Consider the following 21,683-nt stretch of genomic DNA (forward strand, 5'->3'; position numbering starts at 1 on the left):
AATAGAAGATTACAACTGTTAACACAAGTGGTTTGGGATTCTGCCCTTTTTTGGTCATCTTGTGACATCATGTCCTGTCTTAGGTTTGTTTAGATCAGAGGTTCTCAACTTCGGTGTGCCTTGAGGGCCAAATATCAACTACATAAGATACAAGGGGCCACTTATACACTGGAGTCTTGGGTCGGTTATGTACCTTGGTTTTGTCAATATCTTATATTTCTATTGTTTACAGACATGCGTGAATGTTATACACTCGAGTCTCTCGCAGCACTGAATGTTTAGAAGCCGTGTGAAGATAAAATGATTTCACCTTTCACCCACAGCAGTGCTCATTTATCACGTATTATCAGTTTCAGAGAAGTGGACCAATCAGAAGAAGCCAAAGGCGGGACTAGTGTTTCGCCCTATAGTTTACATGTAACTATTTGTCATGACACCAGGAAAATAGCTGAACCACTAGTGAGCGCTGCTGTGTTGCGTTTTTTGACAGAGAACTGCATTTTTTGTGAATGTATTCTGTATTTGTGAACCGAACAGTGACCATTGTACTGTGACAGTTCAAGACAAATACATGTACCGTTACAGCCCAAGTGCTTTTCTATATGCAGCAACATGAGAGCTGATCAGTCTGCACAGCTGCGGGCCACATTTAATGAGCAACGGGCCGCCTGTTGAGAACCCTGGGTTTAGATGGTCTGTTGTTGCCACACTAAAATTCATTTATAAGCAGGCTTTTCAGCAGTCTTGCTCTGTTTGTTTGGTGTTAACACTTTTTCAAATGAACCACACTAACTAAGAAACTGCAGCCACAGCTTTTTTTTTTTTTATCAAACCACCCTGAATGTCCAGTGTCACTTTTGATCAATTGAATGCATAAATGCTGAACAGAAGTATTGATTTCTTACAAACTGTGTGCTTTAGCTCTTTAAATTGCAACTTTTTTGATCAATTTCTTTTGTTAAACTGTGTTCCTGACACAACTCTAAGCAAATACTGAGTTTAAAAAAACTGAATTATTGAAAACCTTTGCAGCAGGCAGTAATGATGATAAAGACATTGTTTTTCAACCATGTTCCTGGAGAACCACCAGCTCTGCACATTTTCTGTATCTCCTTAACCAAACACACCTGATTCAGATCATCATCCTATTAGCAGAGACTGAAAGACTTGTAATAGGTGTGAAAGACAAAGGAGACATCCAAAACACCCTTATTTCTTTTCAGAGGGCGCTCAGCAACTTTGTTTATCACCCTATCCTTAAGATGGTTCTCACTGAAAGCTGATTTAGGCCCAATCCCAATTCTACCCCTTAGCCCTTCCCCTTACTTCTACCCTTGTTTTGCACGTTCCCGTCAAGGGGTAGGGATGTCCCAATCCTCTTTAGCTTAAAGGCGTAGGGCTAAGGGGAAGGGGTGAATAGCCCTTTGAACGAATATTTTTCATGACCACATTTAAAACCAAGGGGTAAGAAAATTTCCCAGAATACCCCAGCCAGAACGGCAGTATTACTGAACCCGGAAGTAAGGAGATCCACAAATGAGTATTTTTTTGTCATTATTACAAATTTTTACGACAAACAAGCATATGTTTTAATATATTCATAATTGCGTTTGTTTTACCATCATGCTTAACAAAATGCATCTAGTAGTCCAATACAGCCTTGTATTATAGTTTTGAGTCCCCATCACTATACTAGGGTATTAGGAACCAAACAAGACCACAGGAAAAGCACCCCCTGCAGCTCTTCCTACATCCTAATTTTCCCATGTAGTCTCCCATTCAGGTACGAACCAAGCAGAAATCTGTTTAGCTTCAGTGTGCAACCACGTGACAGCCGCAGAGAACACATGCAACCTAACTCTTACAGAATGTTTTCTTGAGCTCATTTACCTGAGGCACTTGGCACAAGCAGATAATTTTTCCTGCATCGTTGTCCACAGTGAAAAGCATAGCAGCGGTCTGTGGTGAATTTGTCTTCAGCATCTTCAGAGACTCATTCAAAGCCTTATGGAAACAGACAAATGTGGACTTTTTAATCAAAGGCACTTACTAAAACTATAGAATTCTTCCAATTTGAGAAGATGCGAGTGTTACCTTTGCTGATGCTCCACTCTCCATCTCCATCACGATCAGAGGCTGGTTAGGGTTGCTATCGATGATCTCCTTTGTTTTTTCCAGAACCTAAATTGTAAAGTTATTTGAGTTCTTTTGTTTTCCAACAAGTCTCTGTGCCTAAGGCTGCATTTACACTGCATGGTTCAAGTGACTCAATTCCGATTCTTTTCTCCCACGAGGCACAGATATGGCCCATGTACGTGTAAGCATGGATTCCGACTTACTCAAATCTGATTCAGACCTTGTTCATATGTGGAAATTTATCTGATATGAATTGGATTTGTGCCCTCATGTCTGCAGTGTAAGCAGGTAAATCGGATTTTCACCTGTCAATGCAAGTTGCACATCATTCAAAACCATAGAGAATGACGTCAACTTTGGCGCTTTCATTTCAGAACAAACATCAGCAGAGTCCCAAACCTTAAATCTCATACACGACAACTTAAACAGCTTTTATATTGTCAAGTAGCACAAGTATTTAAGCATGTTAAAGAAAGAGAGAGAGAGAGAGAGAGAGAGAGAGCGAGCGCAATGTTCACTACTTAACCAATATAAACTAATGTAAAACTGTTGCATACAGTACATCACAAGCATAAATCATGACATGGACATTAAAATGCCTACTGGTTTAAAAAGGCCTAGATTAAAAGATGGCCAAATCAGAACTTTTATCATAAACTATAGTAAAACAACTTGTCAAAAAGAATTTAAAAAAAAATGAAACCCTGCAAACAGATTAAATACAGGAACAGAGAAAAGGGAGCTCTTTTATCATCAGCTGTCAGTCAGCACCCGCTCTTATTTTCCTGGTCATTGCGCCTATGCTGTGTAAATGAAGATAATTGGATACTAGTCACTTTTAAAAGACGATGTAAGTGGGTCATCAAAAAAATAAAAAATAAAAATCGGATAGCCACAACTGACTGATCAAGGTCTGCAGTGTAAATGCAGCCTAAATGCTAACATTCAAGCATCTTTACAAAACTGGAATGCTTTACATGCTGGCCTAATATGAGAAAATAATCTAAATGTTTTTATAGAGTACTTAAAAAGTGGTTAAAAACAAATCAGCAGTGTTTACATAAATAGTGTATTAGTTTATTGTTTGATCATGTTGCCTTTGCCGGTCCCACTTTATATTAAGTGTCCTTAACTACTATGTACTAGCATAAAAAAAAATACAATGTACTTACTGTGTTCATAAGAACACTTGTGGGGCTCTTGAGTTGGGATAGGGGTTGGGTTATGGACAGGTTTGGTGGTATGGGTAGGTTTAAGAGTGGGTTAAGGTGTAGGGAATGGTCAGCAGTGTATTTACAAATGTAATTACCTAAGTTTATTACAGATGTAATCGCATACAGGTATTCAATCCATCATAAGTACACAGTAAATACATGTATATTTGAATTGTGTTTTTTTAATTGTCAAGCTTCACTGTGACAGGTGTTGAAAATTAGTCTGTTATAACACTTAAACAAAGGGTGTACTCCCACTATGGTATCCAAACCGTTCTCAGGCCCGTTTCATTTAAGAAGTGTGAGTGTTCTGAATCGGGCTCGGGCACGGTTCAGTTGGCCGGCCCTGGCCCGGTTGGAAGAGGTGTGCCAGAGTGCGGTTCACTTGGGCTCAGGCACTTTTGTAGTGTGAGTGAAAAACATTCGCACATGAGCCCGAAATTGAAGAGGAGATGTGACTTTTAAGGGACTGCACGAGGACTCTATGATTGTGTACGAGCGTCAAAAGTGGCTGATCTGTTCAGCTAAAAATCGGACTGCGTCACTGCATCTCAAACAACTAAAACGATATAACTGAAGAAATCTCCACTGTGCTGAGCAAAAGCGCTTCTGAACAGCGCATCATCAATTTTTAAAAATCATCACATACCCTCTTCTGCACATCAGCCTTGCTGGCACGATCCAGGTCATCCATGATCTTCTTCAAGCCCTTCAGAGATTCCCTCATCTCGTCTTTGCGCCACTGAGAGATCACTGCAGTGCCCAGAGACTGAATATACAAACACACACACGGATCCACTAGAGTTTAGACAAAGGGTTTATTCCAGTTAGACGAAAGCAGAACATGTTTGAGTTGAGCTCACCTCTGTCATATCAGCAATCTCCTTTTGGACGTCTTTGTTTGGGATGCTCTGAGCTTTCACTTTCTCTGCCAGAGCATCGAGACTAAGCTTCAGGGCATCAGCCTTCCTCTGGGCCTGACATCACACAAATAGAAACAACTGTCAAGAAATAGTAGTTTTGCAGTATTTACAACCCACTATTCTGAACATGTATTTGTTTTACACATACATGACGACAAAAGTAAAGTACATTACTTGCGAATCTTAATAGTTGATTTGTGTAAAAGAACTGCCTCAACTGAATGAAATGTTTTTAAATCAGACTATACTAACAAGTAGGAATTGATAGTTTTGACATGACTGTCGCAGAGACCTAGAGGGTGAGACCATAAACAACTAAATGCTGAAACTGAAGAAAAAGATTTAAGGTTTTGAGATGTGTGATCTTCAGTGATTCTAACCATCTTAATGATTGGGGGTGTAAACCTACACTGGTCTCACGGTTCAGTTACGATTATCATGTCATCGATTCGGCCCAATTCAATATCTCAGTACAGTACATGACGGTGCATTGACGATGCTTTCCATACACAATTCTATATTTTAGTTCAAAGCACAACAATTCTTGTATTAAAATGTATCATTTAGAAATATATTTATGTTTGTTTATTCTTTGTAATAAAATTTTGTCCTTTAATACAAGCATTCAGATATATTCAATTCAATTCATGTTCATTTATGTAGCTATTTTACAATGTAGATTGTCAAAGCAACTTAACATAGTTCGAGTAAAGTCCAGTTTTCAAAGTTGATGTTCAGTTTAGTTCAGTTCATTCATTCATTTTCTTGTCGGCTTAGTCCCTTTATTAATCCGGGGTCACCACAGCGGAATGAACCGCCAAATTATCCAGCAAGTTTTTACGCAGCGGATGCCTTTCCAGCTGCAACCCATCTCTGGGGAACATCCACACATTCACACACTACGGACAATTTAGCTTACCCAATTCACCTGTAACACATGTCTTTGGACTGTGGGGGAAACCGGAGCTAGTTCAGTTCAGTGTGGTTTAAATTTCACTGCTGAAAGTTAATGATGATATATGAACTGTACCTTTAATTTTACCTGCTCAAAGAAAACACTTAATGTGTCAAGTACAAGCACAGAACAACATGTGCATTTATAGCAAATAAATCAATTTAAATATTATCTTGCTTGCTTTTTAAGCGTTGTCGAGCTAGTTCCTAAACGCTTGTGATTGGTTATTGGCTCTGACAGTCAGCATGTACATGTTTGAAACAGGTTTATCTGAAATATCTGAAAACAAAGATAATAAGGTAGGTTTTTAAAAAATTTAAAAAATTAAAAAGGTAAACAAAAAAGCCTCAATTTCCTCTAGCAATCAATGTTAGCACAGACTAATTATTATAGTATGGTAAAAATGGTCTGTGAAACATGAAGACACATTGTACTCTACAAAGCACTGACTTTCACATGAAACATTATCTAGATGAATTAGAGGCACACATTTATTAGAATACAACGGTTTCAAAACTGATGTGTACGTTATGGGTTTGTCTAATTTATTGTTTAACAAAAATGTTTACCAAAGACGTTATAAGCCTATTGCAAAACTTCATATGAAAGCCTCAAAGGAATCATCCTATAAAAGGTGTGTCAGATTAAAACTATGAATTGAAATATTTAATCCTTGTATTGTGTCTCTCTCACACACAACTCAAAAAACAGACAGCAAGAACTGGTTCTGGATTCCCAACCTACACATCACAGACAAAAACAATAATAGCTTGCATATCTATGATCTCCTCTAACCTTCTGAGCCTCTGCTCCAGTCACTGCCACAATCCTCCTGATTCCTTTAGCAATGGCCTCCTCTGACACTATCACAAACGGTGCAGCATGACTTGAATTCTGCAGGTGCCTGTGGGTAAAAATATTAGAAATTAGACAAACTTCATTCATTATTTGTTCACTTGGGTACGGCTTGCATGAACAAAAGGGCATATACTGTTTGTATGCCTTTACTATCATTAATACTTTAATAACAGACATTAAAAACAGTCAAAACTCAACAATGCTCAAGTCAAAAAAATGTATGGAAATTCCACACAAATTTGCAAATACAATGCAAAAGGATGCCAAACTATGTACATGTATAGTTCTGTAGCAGTATATGGCTAAAATCCTTTAATAAGAAAACTTAAGAAATGCGACCCTGGACCACATCCAGTCAAAAGTGTCAATTTCTTGATATAGAATAAATATTTGTATTGATGTATATTTTGATTGAAAAGGAAAATAGTAACAAAATTCTATTTAAAGTTGTATAAATGAATTGCTAGTAATGCACATTACCAGCAATCTCAATAGAATTTTGATCAATTTACAGAACAAAATTTGAAAAAATTGTAATTCAGCATGATCTTTATTTAATTTTCTAATAATTTTCAGCATAAAAGAAACTATCATTTAATTATTATCATTTAGACCCATTCAAAGTATTTTTGGATTGGACTGGTTTTGTGGTCCAGGATTACAAATATTCTACTACGCATAAAAAAAATGTAATTGCATTAGTAAAAACTTTTTAATTTAAAATGCAATGTTGTAATTGTAAAATTGTAATATAAATGATTAATATTGTATTCTGCAACACAGACAAAAAAATACTGATTTAAGCTGATCAGTTTTCCTTACTTTTCACCCAAAAAAACAAAATAGAAATTGTAATATTCATACGTTCCACCGCAGAACTCGATGGAGGTAAGTGATCCTGCAGGGCTGTTTGGGTCAGCCAGCAGTTCCTCCACTGGGACGCCAATAGACACCACTCTTACAGGATCAGGGTACGTCTCATCAAACACTGCTCGCAGACCCTGAATGGCTTTAGCTGCAGCGAGAGGAGCATCCAGAGCATAAACCCCCTAGAGAAACACATGCATAGAGCATAATCAACAGATAAACATTTAAAAAATTAAAGTTATTTTTGTTCATGCAAATTATTTTTGACATGTGATATTTCATACAAGCAATTAGAAAATATTAAAAATATCTTTTTTTATTTTATTTAGTGCCTGCTCATTTACAGAATTTTTGGACTTGCATTGTCATGCATTTTATTTATGCATTATATTTACTACGCATGCTTATTTCCAATATTTTAAAATTTACATTACTTATGCTGTCGTGTAACACTTGAATATTTATTGTCTATAAGAATTTGTAAGAAAAAAAAAAATCGACAAAAATCATAATGTAATAATAGTAAATGTAGCATTAACTATACAGTATATTTATAGCACAAACTCCTTTCCTTCATTTTCATTTTAAATTACCTTGGCAGTCAACTACATTCAATAGATTTCCATTCAATTCCAGTTAAAATGAATAAACCCAACAATATTTATTAATGCTAATAATTAAATCAATATAAAAAATTAAATACATAAACAATTAGAATTTTAAAAAATGGAATCTTGTGAAAAACTTGTTGAATAAATTGAATATGGAGAAGTTTCAAGCAGTAATAAAATAAAATGGTTCAACTTTAGAAAAGAACAAGTCTGACCTTGGCGTCTGCAATCATGGCAGCGGCGATCTCTTCTGTGCGTCGCACTTCATCTGTGCTCATTGCACCTTTAGCTGTGAAGTCAAAGCGCAGCCTGTCTGGAGCAACCAAAGAGCCTCGCTGATCTGCTTCTCCGAGAACTGAACGCAGGCCGTAGTTCAGGATGTGTGTGGCTGTGTGGTTACTCATGATCGGCCTACGACGAGCCTGAGAAACAGACACAGGAAAAGAAAAGGAAATAATGTTGCATGCTGGGCTCTTTCAATTAGAGCTGTAAAATAGCCTGAATTAAAACTGATGATGTGAGTTGGCTTACTACGATTGTCTCAAAAAAACTTGTAAGGCATTTTAAATACTAGAATTGTTTGCCGACATATTAAAAGACTTTATTTAAGGATCAGTGTAGTTCCTGCAACATCATGTCATGTTTAAAACTTTGTAATTTGCCAATATCCTTCAAACGACTCAGTTTTACCTGTTTGTCAGTAAGATGTTTTTAATGATCCCAAATTTTAAACAGTTTAGTATGGCCACTTATTCTTTTGTTCATTTATTAAATATAGATCAGAATGAGTATGCTTCTTATCCTTTACATGAAAATACTTGTTACGCTTAATGACAAGGTCATATATTACATATAAATGGCTTGATAGTGCACCTTTTGAAAATGAAAAAAAAAAAAAGTATTTTTCTATTCCATTTTATTTTAAAGTATTGAATTATTAATATTAATGTCATATATTTTATCTTAACATATTTAATAAGAATGACAAGATTGTTATTCTTTATTACCACATCTGTTATTCACAATGACTTAATTAGAATGAATTGGATTAGTCAAAAACAGACTTGTTCACGTTATGGTCATTTTAGTATTATTTTCCATGTCAACAAACTGGCCAACAATAGGTCATCCCACACTTCAAGAATGACTCATTCTTTCCAAGCACAGCTATTCAAGACACTTCCTGTATTTTTCGATATCAGAACGTACCTTGCAGAAAACTTTAAATGTCAGAGTGTTTCTTAAATGTCAGACTGTAATTGATACAATCTTTATTTGAAGCGTCAAGTTATTTTTAAATGGTGATTCACTTCATTTTGATTACATCATGTTTATATCCACACTAAACTTTCATCCCTGGTATTTTTAATAATGACTTTTTGTATCAAGATAATGATATGGTATTGTACAAAAGTCTAAAAAGGTTTTAGATCTATACACGACAACTGATTTGAATGTTTGTTGTGATCATACATGTAAAAAGTTTGGTATTTTAGCAATATTTGCACAATGACTTAAAATTTTCCCATTAAGTCCAAAAATGGCATTACAAAATCACCACATTTAAGATCTGATTTCTTTCAAATCAATGATCTTCACTGCCTGATTGACATACAATATAAAGTGGGTCTCAGACCAGACAACAAGAACTGCATTTAATTCCATTGTTCTACGCCATGTCTTTAAAACATGGAAATGTATTTTTACCCTGGTATTTTCAAATGTAGCTTCTGCACTCACCTGCTGCTCCTGACAACATTTGCAATGGTCTTTCATCACATTTTACGCTTCAAAAACTATGAAAAAAAGTTACAAAAAGTTATAAAAATGCCACACACCTCATCTACATGTAGAGTCAGGCGATCTCCAACCTTCAGTGTGCCGTAAACCGTACCAATATGCAGCACGTATCCTCCACGCACCTGCGTATTCTTCACAGTGAACTCCATCCTCTGAAACAGCCAAAATAAAGCATAACAGAAACATGAAGCACAAAAGAAATGGACTATTCAGCATCTTCAGATGACCACTGTCTGTTTCTTACATCCTCAGCAGAGTCGTTTTCTCGAAGCATGTAGCCCTCATCAAAACTCTGGCCACCCTGTTCAGCATAAAACGAGGTCTTATCAAGCAGGACGCCGCATTCCTGACCAGTGATCACCTCATCCACAAACATACGCTCTCTCCTGAGTGCCAACACTGTGCCCACCGCCTGTTCAAACTCTGAGACAAACAAACGCAGAGAATCATAAGCACAGGAACTAATGTGAAATTAAAACCATAGTGATATAAATAAATACATTCTTACCATAGTTGCCATTATCATCGGAAGTGTACTTGTATTTGGGGCTGTCATCTGTGGCAGCGACACCTTTATTTCTGAGCTCATCGATGGCGTAGATGTCAAGCATGATGTGGTCCTCATCTCCAGAGCCTTTGCCTTGAGACTTCAACTGTATGTAACAGTCATTATTAATAAGACTCAAATATTCACATACAGTGCGCTCATAGTTATAAGTGAATTTTGAATATATGTCTGTGATTATTTCAGCCGGTCTACATTTGTATTAACTTGGCCTTTACCAATTCTGTATTGTAAATTTAATCAGTTTTATGTAGAATTCAGAAACTTATGTTAGTAGCGACACTGGTGGCCATTAAGTGAACTGCAACCAGCAAATTATTATTTGTGCTCACACTCTTGCACACTGTGTAAAAACAGATACAGTGACACTGGAACATTTTAAAGTCACAATTCATCAGCAGATCGCTTGTATGTCAGCTTATAGACAAACCAATTCATCGATGTTACTTAGAAATGCTTCAGTTTCTCTGTATCTGTAGTTACAAGCAGTAAACAGCGGTGAGTTCGGTGAACAGATGACCTTCATGACCAATCACAGTAATTTCTGTTTAGCACGTAAACATAATGGCAAAGCAGTGGTGTTTAAGATCGTGCTTAAATGTTTGCAGGAAATGGACGTTTTTAACATTTTCAGTACAGATTTGTATCAAATTCCAGTATAGTGATTACCCTACTTCATATATCATAAGTACATTATATGTCTTCACATCATATGAGAAAAATACGGTCATGTGAACCAAATAGGAAACCCAAAAAATAACAGTCTATGGGAAATCCGTAGTGTTTGTAGGATAAACAGAAGCTTAGTTAGTTTACTTATTACTTTAAAGTTACTTATTAACTTTATTTGAGAAATGTCAGCTTAAACTGCTTTTATTTTATTAAACGGGATTGAAAAACATGACCCCAACAACATATGGTTTATTGAAGTTCGTATTATAATTTTCCTAATATTAAAGAATGTATGGCGGTTTACTCTGCTGTGGCGACCCCAGATTAATAAAGGGAATGAGCCAAAAAGAAAATGAATAAATGAATGAACAAAGATTGAATTGATGCAACGCATTTGTCACTGATTATAATGTTATCAGGAAACACTCTCACCGGCCACTTTATTAGATACGCCTGTCCAACTGCTCGTTAAAGCAAATTTCTAATCAGCCAATCACATGGCAGCAACTCAATGCATTTAGGCATGTGAACATGTTCAAGACAATCTGCTGCAGTTAAAACAGAGCATCAGAACAGAGAAGAAAGGTTATTTAAGCGACTTTGAACATGGTGTGGTTATTGGTGCCAGACGGGCTGGCCTGAGTATTTCAGAAACTGCTGATTTTTCTACTAACTACTGTGATTTTCACGCACAACCACTTCTAGGGTTTACAGAGAATGGTCAGAAAAAGAGAATATCCAAGCCGGTACGAGTAAGGTTTATCTAATTAAGTGAGCGGTGAGTGTATGCTGCTTCCTATAAAGCTATGAAGTGAGTTGAGTAAAATTGTCTTTATATTGTTGATTTATGGAAAATGCATTGTATGAAAAAATGAACTGATTTTAACCTGAGCAGCCTTCTTCTCTTCTTCAAATGCCAGCAGATCGACCCCCATTCCTCTTTCCTCAGCAATCAGGGCAGTGAGATCCAGAGGAAAACCGTAGGTGTCATACAGCAGCCAGGCCGTGTCACCTACACAAAACAACATTTATATAAAAGAAATAAATGTAAAATGACAATATTATGGATTTACAGTTGATTTGAGCACATACAAAAATAAAACATTTATAAATTCTTTGAGCTCTCATAGTTAAAAATATGAGTTAAACTACCTTTATTTATTTTATTAAATTAATGATAAGTTAGCAATATTGCTATAGCAATAACACCATTATAGCATAAAATAAAAGCATTTAATAATAATTTCATTATACAGAACTGTTAAATTACAAGGTATTAGAGCTGGGTCATAAGGCAAAAAAATTATCACAATAATTTTTTTTTTTTTATATCAGTCGATACCGATAATTATCACGATAAATGTCAAATCTTTTCATCTATCAATTTTATAGGATTTTCAGCATGTCAATCGCTTTGTGCAGCTGATTTAACACATTTTGCAAAATGTTTTAGCTGTCTGACAATATAAATTAAAAAGATAATAAACAAAAGAACAATCTTGATTTAGCATTTACTGTTCAAGTTTTCAACAACCAAAGACATTACCTACAAGTTATTGGATATTGTTCAACATCAGAAAAAAATAAAACCAGTTTGGAACAAGTAAAAGGTGTGACAGAATTTTCAGTTTTGGATGAACTTTTCTTTTAATGGTGAATTATCCTTTAATATATTTTATTTAGGGATGCTAACGATTACTTGATATATTTTCAATCACCCTTTAATCAATAGACCATATCAATGACTGACTAAGCTTGGACATTTAAAAGTTCAGGTATGCTTTGCACTGTGAGACGCATACATTACATAATTGTGTGCAATTTAACTTTCTTATGCAGTCACACTCTTGACATCGCAGATTGCAGGACGCATATACGCAGATCTCTGTTATATCTGCGGGTGTTTTAACCAATTTTGTTTGACAGACTGGCACAAATAGGCCTATGCAGACTGTCATTTTGTAAATCGCACATCACGGCAAGACATGAGGGAAGCCTCTCCATTCACTCAACAAGCTTCTAAGCTCTCTCATCCTTCAGATGGAGTTTATTCTTCCGAGGTAATCTAAGAATACGATAAGTGCTGTAGCTTGTAAAGACTGTCCAGCTCATGCTGCTCAAAGCGCTTCTTTAATTTAATTAAACTGAAATTGTGAAAACAGTTTCATGGACGGCACTAAAGCATATTGCCTTTAGCGGGCTTGTTTTAAAGCGCTTCGCCTCAGATGTCATTCGCTCTTCTTGTTTATGCTGTAGATAATTAACCAACAAAATATACATAAAAACTAAGTTACACATTATACAAAACAAAATTTGTTGCAAAAAATACATTTTTAAAGATGTATATATATGCTTTTTAGTTTGTGCCCATCATCTTAAACAACTAAGGGTGGATGATGCTTCGCTCTGTGGAAAATAAGGATTTAATGAATGATCCACTGATGTTGTAAACGTTTTTCATGTATTTGTTGCATTTTTAATGTCATTATTTTTTAGACTTTGTCTTGAGCATCCGATTTCTCCTCAGTGATTATGTCCTTTAAATATATAAAGGCTGGTTGTTTTACCACCGATGACGGACAATAGAAGTATTACAGATTTCAAAACAAATATCTTAATATTAATAAGGCAATATAAGCTTGAAAACAAAAGAATGTCGTAACAAATGCCCTTAAATAATGCAGCCTGTAGTTTACAGAAAGCATCAAGTGTTCATTGAGATTGTGTTGTCTGTCATTTCTTCTGTCTTTCCGAGTTTTTTTTTTTCTCGTAAGCCACGGCTTTAGAAAATGATGACATGACATTTTGTTGGGTAGTTGTTCTTGTTTACAAACGCTTGTTTAGGTCTGTAATTTCTCAGCATCTTTATAAGTGTGGTATTGTTTTTATCGTTGAACTAGTTTGTGGTGATGACTGCTTTTGATGGCACTAGTAGTCTGCAGTTTGCAGTGCACGTTACTGTTTTGTGTAGGATTTAAAAAAAAAAAAACTATATAGCTCAAGACTACTGAAGTCTAGTGACGTTTCTGGTCAACAATGTCTGTGACTTTTTCTTACCTGATTTAAAAAAAAAATTTCCTGCTCTTTGAAGTGCAACTAACACTGTATCGCTGTAAACTTGTTTACTGCATGCAGCATCCGGAAGGGCAGGCTGCAAAATGCTTGCGCAGCGTTACGCATAGTGCGTGAATATTATCGAGCAAGTATCGAACTGTCATTATCGTTTTATTGAAAAATTATATATCGTAATAATTATCAATATCGAATTATCACCCAGCCCTACAACATATAGACGATCAAAAGTGCCTTTCAGTCAGATTTTCAGCAGCTTTTGATTAGATTTATTTGTAATGTAGCTTATAATGAATTTCAAATATATATTTTTTGTTTTGAATGTTTTTTTTTCTGTGTTGAAGTATTACTTACATTTAAGCCGGAAGCTTTTTTTTCATTTTTCTTTAATTCCAAAAAGAGAAATTGATTTTGTTTGTTTTTATTATTTTGTGCTGTATTACTTGGTGACTGAGCAGCAACAACACTTAAAATTATAAATGTAATGAACATAAAATAATTGTGAAACCGCAAACTATAATTGTTCCAACAAAATCTAAAATCATTGCATCCTTACTCATGTGTATTTAATATATAATATAAATTGGGTGTGTATAAACTGCATCTACTATTAAATTTATTACTAAAAAAGAATTGTGGAAATTTGTACATGGTGTAAAAGCACCTATTGTTATCTTCCAATTGGCGTTAACAGCATCTTGATAATAAAACTCTAAACACAATCCATTTGCATTTAAATTCCTATACTTCTTCAATAGTAATAATGGTGGTAAAAACTCAGGGTGTTAATAATTCTGACTTACACTGTACATGTTAAAACTGTGAAACAGTACAAAGTCTGTTTTAGGAAATAAAGGAACAATATGTTAACGCATAAAGTATTTATTTGCTTTAGTACTAATTGAACAATAAGTACATGATTGTTAATTTGATTAGTTTTTTCTTTTTTTTCCCCCCCACAATACTACATTGAAAGATCAAATCTTAAGAGAAAGCCTGTACAGTACACCAAGGTCACAATACTGTACCTAGGGCTGTGCATTATATATAAAAAAATATTGTTAGAGAATGGTACATGCAATACTCATTTCACAGAGAGGTACACTCAGAGGTACACCATTTAAGTAATCAATGTGCCTATAATTGTTTTATGCAAAATAAAAATAAAAACATCACATGTTTAAGAATGCTTTATTTACAGCAGATCAGAAATATGAAGCAAATGACATTAAAACACAAAATGAGGAATGAAGAAAGACATCTGGACTCCAATTTGTCACCAAACGGACAGGTGCAGGAGACACATAGACAGTCCAGGAAGAAGCCGGAGGGACCGGAGCAGTAGACACCTCAGTACAGCTGTCCGGACTCAAACAGGCAGAAGTTGAGCCCTCTGTAATCCAGTCAGGCGCCAAACAGGCAGAATCAGGAAAGTCCTCAGTGCAGCAGTCGGGATTCAAACTGGCAGCATCAGGAGAGTCCTCAGTGCAGCAGTTGGGACTCAAACTGGCAGCAGCAGGAGAGTCCTCCGTATAGCAGTCGAGACTCAAACTGGCAGAATCAGAAGAGTCCTCAGTATAGCAGTCGAGACTCAAACTGGCAGAATCAGAAGAGTCCTCGATACAGCAGTCGGGACTCAAACAGGCAGTACTTGGAGAGACCTCTGCATTCCTGTCATGAGTCGAATCAACAACACCAGAAGAGAACTCCGCAGAGCAGTTGGGAGTTAAACAGATAGCAAAAGAGACCTTGGTACTTCTGTCAGGACTCAAACAGGCAGCAGCAGGAGACTCCTCAGTATAGCAGTCGGGACTCAAACGGGCAGTACCTGGAGAGACCTCTGTATTCCTGTCATGAGTCGAAACGGCAACACCAGAAGAGAACTCCGCAGAGCAGTTGGGAGTTAAACAGATAGCAAAAGAGACCTTAGTACTTCTGTCAGGACTCAAACTGGCAGCAGGAGAGACCTCAGTACTGCTGTCAGGACTCAAACTGGCAGCAGGAGACTCCTCAGTACTGCTGTCAGGACTCAAACTGGCCGCTGTATGAGATAGGGCAGCACTGTTGTCAGGAGCCAAACAGGCAGCAGGAGAGACTTCAGCACTGTGGTCAGATGAGGCCTTGGTGTATTTTTTGCCACCTCTTTGATGGGAAAAGGCCCACCTCCAAATTGATTTCTTCTTTTTAGAAGAACGCTTCTTTCCTCTTTCCACATCTCTCTCTAGATGTAAATTGTTTTCCACTTCATCTGTGGACGATTGTGGTGGTGTACAATGATAGTAGTCCACACTGCCACAATCATTTCTTGATGGTTTACAACTTGAACTGAGCTGACCCATATTTGAATTGTCAGAGCTACAGAATGAACAAACCAACAAGAATTGCAGTAACATACAGTGTGATGTCACATATAGAACTCACAAATAGAAGCCAGCATTCTGAGGCTTACGGTTTCTACGGTAACCAATTCCATTGTGTCCCACTGGCCCATGTCACCACGTTTAAATCATTAAATTCTCAGTTTTTACTTGGTATTCTACTTTTGACATAAAAATAAAGTAATTTATATTAATAATAGGTATTTATATAAACACTTATAATACATATATATATATAAATTTATATAAATACTTATAATATAAATGTCTTAAACAAAAACAGTGAACTCTAATCAGAGATATAAGCTGAGGTGTTGTGGACTGTTTAAAGCTAGCTCATTCTTGATTGAGATCAAATGGATAAAATGTGAAAGGTCAAGTATAAAATGTTTTATATTCGTTGTGAAATATTTGTATGAAATTCCATTCATTTCCATTTAATACTAATATGTGTTGTTAAGGAATAAATTTAGACAAATTTAAAATTGATTTTTTTTATTAAATATAGCAGAATATTTCTGGTGACAACCAGATATTTAAACAGATCTCATTACAAATTTGATAAGTTGGTTCTTTTTTAAAAATGCATAAACTAACAGATCTATAATAACCATACCTCAATGATTTCTTATTGATTTAAAAACAATTATCATCTGGTTATTAGGGATGTAAAAATTCATCTGACACACGATTCGATAAGATTTACCATACTAATCTCTCAATTCATTATTTAGTTATGATTTTTAAGCAAAATTATTTAAAACAAATTAAAGGTGAAGAGTGCTTTCATTTCTTTCTTAAATGCAGCACTTTTTTGCTAAATATAAAATATTTTCTGCCATAACTTAATTGCTATTTTATAAACAAAACAAGAATAATACAAACTAAATACTCATTAATAAAACAAACTAAAGTAAAATTAATATTAATCATATAATTAACAAGTAATAGTATCAATGTGATACAGTTAAGAAGAGATAATCTTGAACATTTATAAATATTCAATAATAATGTGTAAATTATTAAAATATGCATAAACCAATTTGAAAAAGAGAGGATAAAACTAATCTAATACCTGCTTCTGTCAAAGAACAACCCTCTCTTTTAGTCTGAAATAGATCTGCACACTTTCGATTTAAAAACACTGCATAAGCTAACATGGACACTAATAATTTGATTTTAATGCGATTAAGACAATACTCTGATTTAGAGTCTACAATGTAAACAGCGATTTTTGATTAATTTAATCCAATTAAGGTCATAATCGAACTAAAGAGAAACCGAATTAAGACACGTGGACTATGCCGATTTTAGTTGCAACCGTCATGTAGAACTTTTCGCCTCAGAATAGTCCACGAACGCACACGCGCACGCACACACACACACTGCAGTTAAAGTGGACAAAATAAAAAAAAAGAAACAAAAATTACATAAAACTCGAGGAAATGCGGATAGCATGGTAACGCAATGATATTAATTGAATGATTTGTTATAAAATGTTAAACGGGATCATGAAAGGATCATTCAAAACGCAACTCATTTAAACATCTTAATCCTATTATTGTCTTAATTATATTAAGGCAAATAATTTGATTACCGATGTCCATGTAAACATAGTCACTGATGTACCATCTGATCTCCATAGCACTTGCCAAGGCAAGTGGAACTGCAAATCATCTGGTCCACGTGGTTTGGTTTATTAGCTGGTTAATAGTTTTTTTGGTAATAGACGTCTGTGACAGTAGTTTTTCATTGTGCTGATGGTTTATGTGCATCATTTTTGTCAAAATAGATGTGTTTTTGCAGTATTTGCACAGTTTGTGTTTTGTCTGGCGCACATCACCGCTGTCATTTTACTCTTTCGCCCACCTCTTGCTCGCCGTTGATGTGTAGGTGAAGTGAGCTTGCACCAGTAAACAGCATCCCCTCTGTTCAAAACATGTATCACGATTCACTCAACATTTTACCCACATTTGAATCGTCACATATTTGAATCGATTTTCAACTGGCTAACGGTGAATCATTAAATCCGTATTAGTTATCATTTTTTGTGGTATTATGTGCTTCACCTGGTATAGTCGTGCTGTCTCCGAGACTCTGGATCTTGCGGTCTAGGATGCGGCGTCCTCTGCTGAGGGTTTTAAGGAACTGTGCCTCTTCCTCATTGATGATATCCTTTACCATATCAGGATCTTTCCGCAGCTCTGGAAAAGCATCACCCTGAAAAGAGCAATAAACTATTAAATGGACATGAGAGAGTAAGTATTAGAAAAATATATTAAATGAAAGTGCATTTTAACGGTACACTAGCTGCCACTTTAAATTACTGGCAAAAACATAAACCACAGCTTTATGTACAGTAAAAAAAAAGTTTGAGAGGTAAAAACCTTACCAGGGACTCAACCACCACATCAACTAATGAGGCAAAGAAGCCCCTTTGTGCACCCAGCTTTTCATGAGAGTATCGCACAGCACGACGCAGAATCCTCCTTAGCACATAACTGTCAACACAAAAATGTGGTTACACACACAAACAACCACAACATAATATGCATGTAAGTGCAGTGCTTCCCACAGGTTTGAAATATACTTGCGGTAGTAGCCGAATTGAAACACACCATTTACCCGTATCACATAAACAGTTAATTATATGCCACAAACAAAACATAATTAAATTTAACAATAATTTTATTTATTATTACTTTAAAGTAAAAAAAAAAACTTGAATGCCCAAGCATTTTAGATATAAACAGCCTATGTAATATAGCCTAATAACATCATCAAATTAATAAAATATACAGCAAATGAGAATTAAATGACAGAAAAAGCAATTGCAGACAAGATCTCTAAATTTAAAATAATTTCAAGATTAAAACATGTAGATTATTTAAATAAGGCAAATGCCTTGATAAACCGTTAATAATAATGTACATCTATTTTGTAGCCAGTTTAGACTAGTCATTTCATCCTTTTTGTAGTAAAGATTTTCTGAGTCGTTTAGACTTAAAAATGAATTATTAAATGTTTCTCTCACTCTCTCGACTGTGCATGTGCACAGACAATGCAAAAACGCATATGACAGCAGCTTTAAAAGGCAAAAGCCGAATCCCACACATTTAAGGAAATTTAGAAACCTGGCTGGACGAAATGCCAAAAAGTAGCATCTCTGTGGGTCTGCAGAGCATATGAGACTGTGTGAATACTAACAAGTTTCGTGCAGACAGAACAAAATAGAGAAACAAGAAAGATTTTTCCACTACTTAATCGATCACAGATACAATATAGTGTAAAAGAATAATAGAAATAGTAAAAAAAATAAATAAATAAAAATAAACAACAAAATGTGTCACTAAATATAGTTGGGTGGTGGGTAATATACCCTGGTGGCCCGCCCAAATAAAGTCTATGTGTGAGCTTGTGATTGTAGCTCATGAAGTATTGACGTTTCTTGTCAACAATGTCTGTGACTGACCTTTTTTACCTTATTTCTCTCTCACTCCTTTCAGTGCAACTAACACTGTATGGCAGGCTGCAAAATGCTTGCGCAACGTTACCCATAGTGCGTAAATATTATCGAGCAATTACCGAACTGTCATTATCGTTTTATCGAAAAATTTTATATCGTGATAATTAAAGATATCGAATTATCGACCAGCCCTACTCCCATCCCTCATACAAATCAATCAATAACACCATCATCTCACCCTCTGCCAGTGTTGTCAGGTCTGCCACCATCAGACAAGGCGATTGTAATGGTGCGGGCATGATCAGCCAGGACACGGTATGCCATATCGATGCCATCGGTGTCTTCTGCACCAACCTTTCCAGTGTATGCTCTTGCACCTGTGCCCTGAAAAGCGAGACAAGTTGTTCAATTGCATGCAAAAATAAATGTCAATCCATGCTTTCTGTGAGTTTACCTTCTGAATGGCTTCAAAATAAGGAACGAAGAGGTCAGTGTCGTAGTTAGACATCTTGTTTTGTAGAACAGAGACCAAGCGCTCAAGTCCCATCCCTGTGTCGATGCTCTTCTTGGGCAGAGGCTTTAGCACGGTCTCTGATTCTCTGTGCAGAAGCATAGCCATACGTTAATAACAAATGTGTGCAAACTTGAAGTGTCTTTGTGCAAAAAATTACTATGCACTAATATTATTCTGCTTAATAAGTATGATCCAAAATGAACGTTTAATATTTAAAATACAAATTAGTAAAAACATTTTAAAAGGATACTTATTCATACTTTTCAACAACCATTAATCAAGATTCCAGTGTCATATCTCTCAGGCATCACTGTAATATGCTGATCTGGTCCTTAACCAACTATATTTATTAAAATGATTATAAAAAAAAAACTGCCAAATAATATTGTAAACTTAATGTTAAAAAAAGATATTTGATGACGAGAACATTCAACAGAGCATTATTTCTTTCATATGATTTTATTTATACTAAAATTAAATGTATTTATTCCTGGCTGATGCCAATGGTCATTTTCTTTAGATTGATTTATTTTTTGAATCTAAAGTGCAATTAGTTATAAATATACAAAAGGCTGCTTTAACTGCCTGCTCAACCAAATGGTTGACCATATTTTGACTGTTTTAAATAAAGACTGTTCAAATCATTTAAAGAATGACTGTTTTAAATAACGGTTTACACTACACAGCATTGTTGGTTTACAAAAAAACAAAAACAAACATAGTCCTGTTGTACTACCACATTTGATTTTGGTTTTATTGTAAAACAAAAAAAGAAAGAAAAAGTTTTAAATGAGAATCTAAAATACTTTATGGCATACTATTAAAAAATGATTTATTTTGATCATTATTTAAAATAAATTCTTATTTTTCAGATTTTTATAGTATATTTATTAATTCCAGTACTTTTATCATAAACTGATTTATCAACCATTTGGTAGAGGTTGCTATTTTAAAAACTATTGGTTGTGCTGAAAAAAATGCATTGAGTTTGTTAACTAGTGACATATGGAGTTAAGAAATGTAATATAGAAATGTTTTTCTTGGTGGGGCAGTTAAAGGGATAAAAGCCAATGCCAATAATCCACACGGTAGTGGTATTCTGTGCATTTCTATGGATGAATAAAAATATCTCTTATACAAGACAATAACCAACATAATATCTCTTATTTTTCGGTGCATCCCTATGAACAATACATTATATAAGTAGCAGTAAAGCTATTATCTATTTGTATGTGATTTATTTTTACCTTTGCTAGCTGTACAGTAGCAAAGAGCTTTAAGTTTACCTGTTGAATTGGATGAACACCAAATTCCAGATTTCAAGCACATTTGGGTCATCCATGTTGACCAGGTGTGCAGCATCTCTGCCTCCAATGCGATCATAGTGGATCTCACTGCACGGCCCACATGGACCAGTGTCCCCCATCTCCCAGAAGTTATCCTTCATGCTGCCAGGCAGAATACGGCTCTCCTCCATTCTGATACAGAGAGAATATAAACAAATTTACATCAATTCTACAACTTGTTTTATAATTAAAATTGGTCATTTTAACCCATATAGATAATCTAATCACAGTCATATCACCCTGCAGCCCAAGACCGGTTACTCACTGAAGCTAAGCAGGGCTGAGTCTGGTCAGTACCTAGATAGG

At 35.5% G+C, this 21,683-nt stretch overlaps 2 protein-coding genes across 6 annotated transcripts in view; both read right to left on the reverse strand.

The window, feature by feature from the left end:
- The window catches only part of aars1 (alanyl-tRNA synthetase 1), a 30,517-nt gene that overhangs the window by 1,172 nt on the left and 7,662 nt on the right, over nucleotides 1–21,683 (reverse strand). For 3 of the 5 annotated variants that reach the window (NM_001044310.2, XM_087291606.1, XM_087291607.1), the window contains 16 exon segments: nucleotides 1,891–2,004; nucleotides 2,095–2,181; nucleotides 4,000–4,119; nucleotides 4,214–4,327; nucleotides 6,024–6,132; nucleotides 6,951–7,135; nucleotides 7,780–7,986; nucleotides 9,403–9,516; nucleotides 9,609–9,787; nucleotides 9,873–10,017; nucleotides 11,489–11,613; nucleotides 18,121–18,271; nucleotides 18,444–18,552; nucleotides 19,756–19,901; nucleotides 19,972–20,116; nucleotides 21,318–21,509. In NM_001044310.2, coding sequence (NP_001037775.1) covers nucleotides 1,891–2,004; nucleotides 2,095–2,181; nucleotides 4,000–4,119; nucleotides 4,214–4,327; nucleotides 6,024–6,132; nucleotides 6,951–7,135; nucleotides 7,780–7,986; nucleotides 9,403–9,516; nucleotides 9,609–9,787; nucleotides 9,873–10,017; nucleotides 11,489–11,613; nucleotides 18,121–18,271; nucleotides 18,444–18,552; nucleotides 19,756–19,901; nucleotides 19,972–20,116; nucleotides 21,318–21,509 — 2,242 coding nt within the window. 5 annotated transcript variants of the gene reach the window in all.
- LOC147832801 (uncharacterized) lies at nucleotides 14,853–16,203 on the reverse strand. The gene is made up of 2 exons (XM_087293102.1): nucleotides 15,641–16,203; nucleotides 14,853–15,598 (listed from the first exon to the last, which is right to left on the reverse strand). Exons 1-2 carry the CDS (start codon nucleotides 16,064–16,066, stop codon nucleotides 14,879–14,881), a joined length of 1,146 nt encoding a protein of 381 aa, XP_087149228.1. The 5' UTR covers nucleotides 16,067–16,203; the 3' UTR covers nucleotides 14,853–14,878.

Source organism: Danio rerio, chromosome 18, assembly GCF_052040795.2.
Source record: "Danio rerio strain M-AB ecotype USA chromosome 18, GRCz13ab, whole genome shotgun sequence".
In the NCBI taxonomy this organism is placed as follows: Eukaryota; Metazoa; Chordata; class Actinopteri; order Cypriniformes; family Danionidae; genus Danio; species Danio rerio.